At 45.8% G+C, this 11,466-nt stretch overlaps 1 protein-coding gene across 1 annotated transcript; it reads left to right on the top strand.

Annotated features, from left to right (window-relative positions):
• The first annotated feature begins 1,854 nt into the window (after positions 1-1,854).
• LOC146173455 (uncharacterized) lies at positions 1,855-5,383 on the top strand. Its single transcript, XM_084584838.1, has 2 exons — positions 1,855-2,365; positions 4,257-5,383. Exons 1-2 carry the CDS (start codon positions 2,093-2,095, stop codon positions 4,317-4,319), a joined length of 336 nt encoding a protein of 111 aa, XP_084440964.1. The 5' UTR covers positions 1,855-2,092; the 3' UTR covers positions 4,320-5,383.
• The last annotated feature ends 6,083 nt before the right edge of the window (positions 5,384-11,466 follow it).

The following is an 11,466-nucleotide window of genomic DNA, read 5'->3' on the forward strand; positions in this document are numbered from 1 at the left end:
CGGTCGCGTATTGCCAAAGCATATCCCGTAGGCGCAGCCTGGTCCCGGAGCTACAAACCCTAGTCCGGCCCTGCCCAACTCAGGTAGGGACTGAGCCTGGTCCGGCCCAACCCGTCGCTTAGATTTAAGGCCCGGGTCCGGTCCGTCACGCTATAATTACAGTTGAAGCGATGAAAAAGAAGAAAATAATTTCACAATGATAAATTTATCCAAGCTCCTAAATGTTGATTTGCGAAGTTTGAAATGACACATTTCCTTAATAGTATATGCCTCATTCGGCCTCCTAACCTCACTAAGCCCTATGACATCCCATTTCATGCCCTCTAGTTCCTCTAACAGCACTGCTAAGCTAGCTTCACTAGCTAGGGTTCTAGCATTAAACGTTGCCAGGGTCAGTTTCCAATGGCGGCCTGAATATATGCGGCTGAGGACGTACGTAGAATTAACTTATTGCACACAAAGTAATTAGTTATTCATTGAATTGAGGCATTTGTGGCGCTCCAGAATATTCAACGCAGTGGCGCTGAAGTTTCTTTCGGTGCTATAACTTGTGGCTGGAAAGACTAATACGTTCTTTGATAGGAAAAGAAGTTTTCGCTAAGCAGCTAACCTAAAAATGGGGTTGAATTTGTGGCCAAGTACTCGGTGAGCTCGCCTGGCTCATCATGCGACTTTCACCTGAACAATTCGCAACAAGAGAAACAAGAGGAAACACTTGCAACGCAGATGTTGTGAGCTATGCGCCGCTTCAAACGAGGCTATGTCGAGGAGGACACAATACTGATGTGTGATAGGGGACAGTGTGACGCGAGTTTTGAAACGGATACCTAAACATCAGCGCTGGTGTTACCAAAGCGGAGATGGGAAACTCGAAACTAAATAGCCCACAAGCAGGCCCCTCTGCTCGATCCCTGACGGCTACCAAAGTTCCGTTCGCGGCGAAAAGGAAAGGGGGGCCGATACCAAGAAAGAACTCGGAAGCTCTCGCGTGGAAACGGCGCGGACGCTTATCGCACTACGGCCGTATTCGCACTTTCGCATATGTAACATGTGTTCGTGATAAGGGTGTCCGGTCCGGCCCAGCACGCCCGAGATAAAGATAACTTGGCACGGACTCGGTCCGAGCCCAAGCGAAAGGACTTCCAAACGGCCCGAGTCCGGCCCGCGGGCCGGGCCAGCCTTCTGGCCGGCCCGAGCCCGTGCACAGCTATAGAAGCCGCTGCAGCGGTGTTGGGGAGCCATGGTCTCAGCTGATATTTTCACTGAAATCTAGTTTGAGAGAAGCACAATCGTGGTGCACAAATGCGCCAGTCACGTGACATTTTTTTTTTTTATTTCACGGGCTTTTTTTAGTTTGGAAAAATATGATACACGTCAGGCTTTCTTTGTCGAAACGGAATGAGGGTTTTCGAGGGCGCTCTCCAACTCTCCAAATACATTTATTGTCTTGAGAAAATGTTAGAAAATTGTAAAAAAATGGGTTAATTGACAATTAGTTATTTGCAAACAAATATCACTGTGATGCGCCAGATGGCAGGCAGTTCTATAAAGTTTTTTGTTTTTCTGGCCAGCCTTAAATGTTTCAATTTTAAACCCTTGGCTTTAAGTTATCTTGGACATCTTGTCACCTTGGAGACTGGCAACAGAATGGGCGACCACTAGCTGCTAGCTGACGAGCGCTTTGAAGCGATACGCAGTGCCGCACGTATTTGTTTTGTTGTTGTTTTGTTTTTTCTCATAGAGGTGTAAAATCTATCTGTATGTCCAAGCAGCGCAGCAAAGGTTATATATTGCGATTCGTCTCAAAACAATCGTGATATCATCATTCATTTAGTGAAGCGCATGTCTTACATCCTCAGAATACCTGGCGCCTACCGTAACGACGCTTCGGCCAAAGCCCAGCTCTCCGCCCGTAGCTAGCCAGGAGCAGTGGCGCAGCGGCGGTGGCGACGTGAACTAGGAGCAACACTCCCGTTTCGAGCGATGAGACAGGCCACACCAGGTGCGCTTCCAGTCAGAGCGGCTGTAGTTGAGGCTGACGGCAGTCGTCTCGTCAGAACTCTCCACACTGAGGAAGAGTTCGTCGGAGAAGATGCCTTCCGGCAGCCTGGAGTACACCGTCTTCGGATTCTCGGAGCAGATCGACTGGAGACCGCTGCACTTTGTCGAACCTATTCCTCCAGCGAAGGTATGCAGCGCTTGCGGTCTGGTGCCCAGGACGACAGGCTTCCTGCCCTGCCGACACGTGCTCTGCAAGCCCTGCTATGAAAGATGCGAGCGCATTTGCCCGCTGGACGGCGAGCTGTACCCGGCGGAGGATGTCGACTGGAAGGACTTCCCAGCCGAGGGTATGATGAAAAGAGAGGTGAGCAGGAAACATGTATGTAGGCAGCGGCCTTGTTTCGATTTGCGTAGTCTCTTTAGGGCTGATTTCCGCTGTTGCAAACTTGGTATTATTTCGCGTTTGTCTGATACGAGAAGGCTGAACCATCTCAGATATTTTCTGAATTGGGACGAGTGAAGTTCAACCCCGCATTGTGTGTTCGCAAGTAATACAGAGATGGGGTGTGCTGCATGCGAGACAATGCGAGCTCAGGTCGGGAGGCGGCATCGTGTAACGTGAGTGGTATGCGCCGTGTTTACGTGAGGGTGAGGAGCAAGACGGCCGCCGCCGGCCAGGTGCGTTCGGCGCATTGCTCCCACGTACGCGGCAGGCTGGCTACATCGATCGCTCAGCGTTCACATGTTGATGTTTTGTCTTAATCCTTCGCAGGTTGTTTTTCCTTTACCCATCGTCGATTGGCAGCTGGCACCATATATGAAAGCTTCTTGTTACGTTTGCTTTTCGATAGTTTTCTTTCCTAGGAATGGCTGTGTCTTCGTTGAAACAGGTTTTCAAGCTCTCTATCGTGATTTTTACGAGCGTCCTTTTCAAATTTAGGTAATTCATGGGTAAGAACGTCATTTCCTTTGCGTTGAAATCTAATAAGACCTTCCAGTACTATTTGCAGCCCTGGTAACCAAAACAACAGGCGGAGCAATCGGTATCCACCATTGGGCGTTCGAGGCTTGATTCCGCACCAAAACAACTTTGGCAGTATCCCTCTCATAGGTCCAATTTTGGGAAGATGGTACGGTACTGTCGGAACTTACGCTTACTGCAGTTCTTGTTAACCATTGGTGGCTACTTTGGAGCCGTATGACAATCAACATTTGAGTTTGGCTTCCTGGCTTCATTCCGGCTGATTCGAACCAGTGGCTTCACTAGGGTCGGTAGCACCCGTACAGTTAGCGCTCGTGTGTCCACAGTTATTCTTCCGTCCACACGTCTATGTGTGCGCTGTTTTATCATGCCTACATTTCATTTCCGGCATCTCTATTCCGTCAACATGGTGCAAGCTGTATCTTGCATCGAGGCAGCAATGCATGCCAATGCATACTGATATGCTATATCAAAACAATATATTTAGCATCGGAATGGCCATTTAAAGAAGGGTTTTAGGGCGGGCGTCGTTGGGCTCAATTTTTATATGAATTTCTGATTTTAGCAGTAACCTTCTATTGTAGAAAGTCAAGACCCACATAATGCAGCACATGAATCCTCTTGCGCATATCAAATACACTCTACTCGTACTACAGCACCTCAACTATCGTTTCACAAACTTTTTTTTTATTGCGGGCTCGCGTGAATGTTTGCGTGTCACTGACAAACCGCCGGTGAAAGTAAGCATGTTTGACACTTGCTGAATATAGGCTGAATGTCAACTGATTTATACGAAGAGTGCTGTATCTGTGACACTTTTCATGTACTCCTGAACCGCTCGGTAAAGAAATGGAGCAAGACGGCGGTAAAGAATCAAGGTGGTGTCTCAGAGGGTTCCGGAAGTAATTTCGACCACCTATTAAACATACATTGCACTGACATCGCACAGAACACGGACGCCTTTGCTGGTCGCCCCTTTCAAAACTGGGCTGCGGCGGTCGGGTTCGACCCCATGAATTCCGTTCCACTCCCAAGTGTCTTAACCACTGATACATCGCGGTGGATCACATCAGTGTAAAAATTTCACTAATTTGGTAGCTGCTGTATCCAAGGCCATTTTGAATAAAAAACTAAAATGTGAACGTAGCCCCAATCAAAACCAAGATAATTTCACTTTAACAGTAAAGGCTGCCAAGCCTTGGCCAATATATTCACAAACCGCGCAGTGCCCTAAGCTCGAGTTCAAAGTCGCTTTTGTCTCTGTTCAATGCAGGTGAAATGCTGGAATCAAGTCAACGGTTGCGACGTCACAACATCCACGTCGGAGATTTCCTAACACTTTCATGATGAGTGCAAGCACCATTGCACCAGATGTCCTCGTTGCTCGGCACAAGTTCTCTTCACCGACGTGTGCGAACACCTCAGATACAACTGTGGCACCGCCTCAACGCCTGATGGATGCGTAAAGGAACCCACAGATGCATTCACTAAAGAAACCACAGACATGTTGATGACTCAAATCAGGACATTGCTTGCTGAGGCGTCCGAGAGAAATGCCACGGCAATAGCTTCGATTGAAGACAATATCGCCAATTTGCGCAGCAGATTGAAAGCTTCTCTGAGTAGCATGGAAGATGCGGAATAGAAGTTGTTCAAAGAAATCTGTGAGCAAAATGTCGGCGAGCTTAAAATCATACTTGACAAGCAAAGTGATCAACTTACCGAGCTGACATGCAGCATCAGTGTCGAAAAAGAGAATTTCATAAAGCTAGTGAGGGAGGGTAACGAGGAGCTGATATCCACTGCAAGAGCACAACTCCATCTGAATGAAAACGAGGAACGGTTATCTGCGGTTTTAGAGCAGCTAAATGTAATGCGAGCTATGGTTGAGCATGTTTCCACTGGGGCTGCGGCGCAGATAGAGCGCCTGGATTCAATTGGCCGTGACGTAAATGCCGTAAAGGACACTGTGAATGAGGAATGTGATCTGGTGAGGCAACATTTACCCGACTCCCCTCGTATATTTGCGGATAGCATCGGAATCGAGGACGATGTGACAGGAAGAGAGAACAAAGTGTTAATTAAGATTGATGCGGTCCTGTGGCTATTAGGCAAAAGCGACAAAGCCTTCCAATTTAAACTTGCAAACTACTCGTCATTGAAGAAAGAAGCAATGAAGGGTAATCCTCCAGCCGTGTTCCATGGCCGTACGCTTTACCTGTGTGGCTACCACTTGTCAGTAGGGGTGCGTCTATAGAAACATGGAAAAAACGCTGCGCTGTTTTTGTACGCTAAGCTGCATGTGGGTGAAATTGATAAACTCCTACAGTGGCCTTTCCAGCATTCAATAAAACTCACTGTTATTCATCCCAGGACACCCGAAAAGCGTTAGGTCACAGGCAAGCCAGATTCAGAACAGGAAAACTTTTCAAAGCCGAAGGAGGTCAGTAATGCTTGTGTAAGATTTCTGCTAAGTTACATTGAAGTCGAGAGCTTGGAGCGAGCTGGGTACGTCGACAGAGACCAGCTTGATGTACGCATCGAACTTTCTGAAGCCAAGCAAAGGACGTGGCTTAGAGCGCTTGTATGAAACCGTTTTTCGATTCCCCTCCGTGCACTTGAGTTTTAGCGTAGCCGGAGAGCTGTACACCGAATACTCTGACACATTCCTGGCTCGCTTATGCAGTTGTGCCGTTGCTATCATGTTACTGTACATTGGCGCGGAACTACCTCATATTCAAGCCAAGTACACTAACAAAGCGTTTTGCGTTTCCGGAACCACACATCTTCTGGCTACTCACACATGCTACTACAAGTTACGTACACAAGATTCTCTGAGTAGCACGCATTTTTGTTGTGTTCGGCCCTGTTTATGACTATGCATTGGTGATGTTTGTCATTTTGGTGGTGAAAGTCGCCAGGTTTTTAGAACATCAACTGTTAGAAACGTGTTCTTTTTTTTTTTTTTTCATTGAATTTTTTTTCCTAACCTACTTACGACCTGTACCACTCTCGCTTCAATTTTTATGTGCACTATCATTTACAACTGATTTTTTTCAGGTGAATGTGTTCCCAGCAGTTTTTCCGCTCTGTTGAACCATTGGAAATTATCATAATCGTAGACGATATGCTTTAAAGCCTATTAGGAGCAAATAGGACGTGTATAAGAATTTAGGACATCGTAAACGTTTCAATAAAGCTCACAAAAATTACGGTGTGGAAGGCTTAAATTATTGTCCATGGTTCTCATAGTATATACAGTATCACAGCTCTTTCTGCAATTCAAGTATTTAGTCATGCAATTTTGAGGAGTGGTTAGGTTACCTGTTCAGTCATCAGCTACTCTTTTCTTATGCTCTTTGTCTTCACAGGACACCCTTTCTGTGTTTTATTTTTGGTGTTTTTGTCCCGGGAATGTAAATGGTTCGATGTTTGCACTTTTTATCATGGTACATTTCTAGTTGGAGATGAAACGAAAGCTAGTTCGGAGTGTTCGCATCTCATATTTCATTTTTTATTTTTAGCTGCAAGCTGCTTGGTGGTTAACATTTGTTCTTGTAGTACGCCTTCAGCTGCTAGTGTTTTTTATCTCACTATGTGTCTCATGCAGACTCCTTGTTTGACCTCTATAACGCATTTTAAAACCCATTCGCAGCATGAATAAAACAACGACAGGAAGAAAACACATACGACAGGACGAATGCTGCCGTGTGTGTTTTCTTCCTGTCGTTGTTTTATTCGTGCTGCGAATGTGTTTTAATATTGATCATTACCAACTGGCCCAAACGTCGGTGTTATTATAACGCATTATTGTGTTTTTTGCTATTCTATACTGAGTCATTTTTGCAGTGCTTGCCGTTCATGTAATAATTAGGCCTCTTACAGGAGAGCTAAAAACTTAGAACATGTCACGTACACTGATGTGGTTCAAAAGTTCGCGTCACAGCCTTCTGCTGGTTTTTACCTAATATTACATGCCGCATTTTCTCGTTATTATGTCTGCACTTCTCCTTACTTGTATGTAGGTATGTATATATATATATATATATATATATATATATATATATATATATATATATATATATATATATATATATATATATATTTGCTATCCATTTACTTATGCACAGTCTGCCTGCTATTGGACCAGGCGCTTTCTTAGCACTTTTTATGTTTTTCATTCATTTAGCATTCCTGTACATGACGTGACGTTACTATTCCTTATTAGTCACGCTTTGTTGCGTTATCGTGTACTAAATTTTGTTTTCTGCTTTTTATGATTATTTGACTGGAAAAGGCATCGATTTAGTTCTCATCTAGCATGGTGCGGCTGCAAGATTACTTTTCCTTTCTATTCCTTTTCTTCTTATGTTAATCATGTGCAAAGCGTTTTTCTGCTTTCTAAATATATTTGCTTACAAAAGGCAACGGTTGCTTGCTCATGTAGCATTATGCGGGTTTGAAGCCACCTTTTGTTATTAATCAAGTATTTGTAATCTTGCCCGTATGCTATTATTTTTCAAAGATTTTTTTTTGTTTATTTTATCTAGCCATATGATGTAGAGATTTGAAGACTTTTTGCTCGTGCCAGAATACGCGTGTGGCACATTTACGTTTGCTGCGCTCATTTTGCTTCAATAAAATTTACTTGAGATCTTCATCTTGTTTTTTCTGCTGTTCGAGTACTGACTTCATTGTTAAGGCTTCTACTAAAACTTTGCACCATGTTAAGCAGTGTCATATAACTTATATGAAAATCTGTTATTGCGGCCGTAGTGTTGCTTCCAAATAGGATCGATCGTCGATTGAAGGCAGTATATGCTAAATTAGAAGGGATTATTTCTTTACCAGAGTTTGAACAGCATTCAGCGACAGCTGCTGGAATCAATGGACAAGTGAATTTAGAGGATTCTGGTTTTGCAGTAGGGATGTAATCTATATGCACAAGCACAACCACGAGCTACGTTAATGTGGCGGCGATTAATATAATGTCTTGCCTACCGAGTAGCGGTGGGGGTGCTGAAAACCTTGAGCGGCGGGGGAACACAATGTCCCGGATTTTCGGTTGTTCTGAGCATTTGCCTGATTTCAAAGCATGCCACCTAGCACATAGATGTAGAGTGGCGTGTCATAGTGCAATGGCTAAGTTTCTTAGGGCGTGTCCGTCCAGACTTCCTTCCGTTTTCGCTAGAATATTGCACATTATTTCTAAGTGGTGATCACCATGACCGCCCAATTTTTCGAACTGCATCAACAAGTGTCCTGCGGATTCTGACATAGTTTATTACGTAGTGGCGACGCTGGGAAGCTTCTTGCAGTCCTTAAAGTCGTGAAATTATTTTGTGAGCGAAGGTGGACAGGTTGGCTGGAATGGTCTGGGCCGACATTGCAACTAAATACCGTATGTCAGAGAGGAGCGGGAGAGTCGTAGTTAAGCTGAAAAGACTGCTGTGGTACATGGGAAAAGACTGCAGAGTAATTCTTAGTCTAGAAAATACTCGTTATGGAAGGAAAATTCGCGAAGGAAAAGGCAGGTGGCAGTCGGCGATTTGTGTAAAATTACGAGACCGTATGTGATGACCCAACGTTCAAGAGCTGGCAACTTGGGCAGGTATACAGCTTACGTAATATAGGGTAGAGATCGTGTACAAACATTACGCATAGTCCTAACTGATAGTCACTACGCGAAGTAGCGCCGCTAAAACCGTCATAAAATAATGTAACGTAACGTAAAGTAACGCAATGCATTCGCATTCTGCCGTCCCATTTGTAAGTGCTGTTTCGTAGTTAAACACGCCCCACATGAACCAACCAGCCCGACCCTGCCCTCTTCTCGAATTCCCGTATAAAATATTTCAACAAATGCGTCAGCAATCAACAATTAGCATACGTGGGCTGAAATATCTTTTTTTGTTTTTGCTTTTGTAAACTGTTATACTCACAAACGAAAAGAATATAAGCGAGGTAGCCAATGGAGACCAGGGAAGAAACAAAACAGCGACTGTGTGTGTGAGGAGGACGTCGGTTTCGAGGCAACGTACGGTACTCGGCCACGGTGATGCGAGATTTTTCGTGTGGCCGCTTTTTTTTCTCAAGCTTCTTATCACTTTTTACGAGTCGTTGCGGCGCTGTCCGTAAATTACACCTAAATCTTTTTAACGAGATAGGTTTAAGGGTCCTCCATTCTCCAGAACGTCCGGCGCAGGCACTGTCGACATTGGTGTTGCTAGCGAAACATTACGCGAACGAAACTGGGAACTTAGTATAAGCGAGCAACCTCGCCGTGAATGGACTATCCGGGGCGTTTTTTCGAGATAAAGCCAGCCGATGTTATGGGGGAGGTGCCAGGAGCTGCAAACTGTAGCAGCTTGGAATGGAACGATCCATGGCCATGGCCATGAATGCACATTCGTGTGGCCTGGTCAAAGCGGGCCTTTATATCTGTCGGGTGGCGTTTCAAGTAATCTGAAACCTTACGAATGGGTACTTATGAAAAAACATGGCCAAAAATTTTAAGGGATAGTGATTTACCAAGTAGCTAAACTCAAGCCCGCGGACTAGGATATGCGGTGCATACGTGTGGTTCCGCACTTGTTTTCACCCTGACGACAAGTCCGCTAGGCGGAGTGGCAGAGGCCAAAAAAAGAAATTAGAGGGTCTCTTAAACATCTCTTAAAAGGAGAATGGCGAAAGCCTACCCTTGCCTCCCATCGTTAGCCTCTTGTCGGCATTCGTTGCAGTGCTACATATTATTTAATTGGTTTACAGGAAAGGGAATGCGCGGTTTCTATCACACTTTCATCCGCAAGTGTCTGGACGGGTACACCATCACTCCTGTCGCGTGGCGTTCCTTGACACGCGTTCAAGTGCGGCGTTGCAGATGGCAGGGATGCATCCCACCTCGGCCAATCAGAACGCCGCAAAAACGGGATACACTTTGTCCACGACAGCATGAGCCATTAAAGGCTCTTGCCTTAAAACATTAGGCGGGGACACTCAAACTTAGTCTTATGAACAGGCTAAATGCATCTAACGCTTGCTATTCATTCCGCGAATGAGGGTGGTGAAGGGTGGCTGTTCCTGGCCCTACTGGGCTGGGACTGGTAGGTCAACGCCGCTTGCGGGGGGGGGGGGGGGGGGTAGCCTGCCACCGAATTTTTATATGTTGTAGGCCGTCATTGCACCCGCCACCGCTTAGGTGGTGGACGACGGCAGTTGCGGTGCGCGTTTTTCTCTCCTTCTTACTTTTCTTCTCTACTTTATTATCTCTTCTGTCCGCACGAGTTGGAGGCGAAACGAAGAGGCGTCCGTGTGCTGTGCGATGTCAACGCACGATAAAGATCCCCAGGTGGTCGAAATTACTCCGTAGCCCTCCACTACGGCTCCTCTTTCTCTCTTTCCACTTTCATTCCCACCTTCCTCCCTTCCCTTCCGACGCGGTTGAGGTGTCCACAAAAAACACGGTGCACGGCCTATTCGCCAGCCGCCGATTTGCTGCCGGCTCCATCTTTAGGGGAGTGGGAGGCCGTGCTGCGTTGCTCGGACCCGGCCATCCAGGCTCGGGTCACTGAGTGGGCCGAAGAACTGATTGATTGATTTACAGGAAGGGGAAGGCGCGGTAACTGTCTCACTTGTGTTCTGTGGACACCTGAACCGCGCCGTAAGGGAAGGGAGGAAGGTGGGAGTGAAAGTGGAAAGAGAGAAAGAGGAGCCGTAGTGGAGGGCTACGGAGTAATTTCAACCACCTGGGGATCTTTAACGTGCGCTGACATCGTACAGCACACGGACGCCTCTTCGTTCCTCCGGCATCTAAACGCAGCCGCCGAGGTCGGGTTGGAACCCGGGTGAGTGGGCCGAAGAGATCGCCGATAGGACGCAACTGGCGGCCATTAGACGCGGCCAACAATCAAACTGAACCCTCACCTCTTAAAGCCGATGAAAATAAATGTTTTCTCATCCATCCTGAATACAGCAATGGATGGTGAAGACAGGCAACGCGGCAGGGATAGCTAGCGGACTGCCGATCTAAGGGGCCTTTCAGCATGCACTAAGAATATAGTGTGAATAAAGATGTTTTGAATAAATAAGAAATAAAAATACAAATCTGTGACAAGCGTCAGCGACTGAGGACGACCGCGTCAACAAAGCATTTTTTTCTGCGCTAAAGGCATATTAGGTGCCTGAGGTTTTAATGGTAATATTTCAAAACCGAACTTTTTACAGGTTCACTGCGGAATTAAGAACGAAGAGTACTAATAAACGAGGAATGGAATTGAAATCAAGAGGAAGCGAAATGAAATGAACTGGTATACTACCGATCCAATTACCCAATATTCGCCACCTATGTGAACGTTCGTGCAAAATGAGAAATAGTCCAAAACAATGGAATGCCAACAATGGTAATGCTGCGGTCAGTAGCTAGAAACTTTATGAAAGTTGACTATAGGTGTTGAATGATGTCACACTAATCTGAGCTTTGGCGT

The sequence above is a fragment of the Amblyomma maculatum genome, chromosome 11 (genome assembly GCF_055883805.1).
Source record: "Amblyomma maculatum isolate TAMU_Amacu chromosome 11, ASM5588380v1, whole genome shotgun sequence".
NCBI classification, from domain to species: domain Eukaryota; kingdom Metazoa; phylum Arthropoda; class Arachnida; order Ixodida; family Ixodidae; genus Amblyomma; species Amblyomma maculatum.

Coding starts and splice junctions, on each gene's coding strand:
- LOC146173455 (XM_084584838.1), top strand. CDS start 2,093: ATGCCTTCCGGCAGCCTGGAGTACACCGTCTTCGGATTCTCGGAGCAG. Junction 2,366..4,256: donor AGGGTATGATGAAAAGAGAG/GTGAGCAGGAAA, acceptor TGTTCAATGCAG/GTGAAATGCTGGAATCAAGT.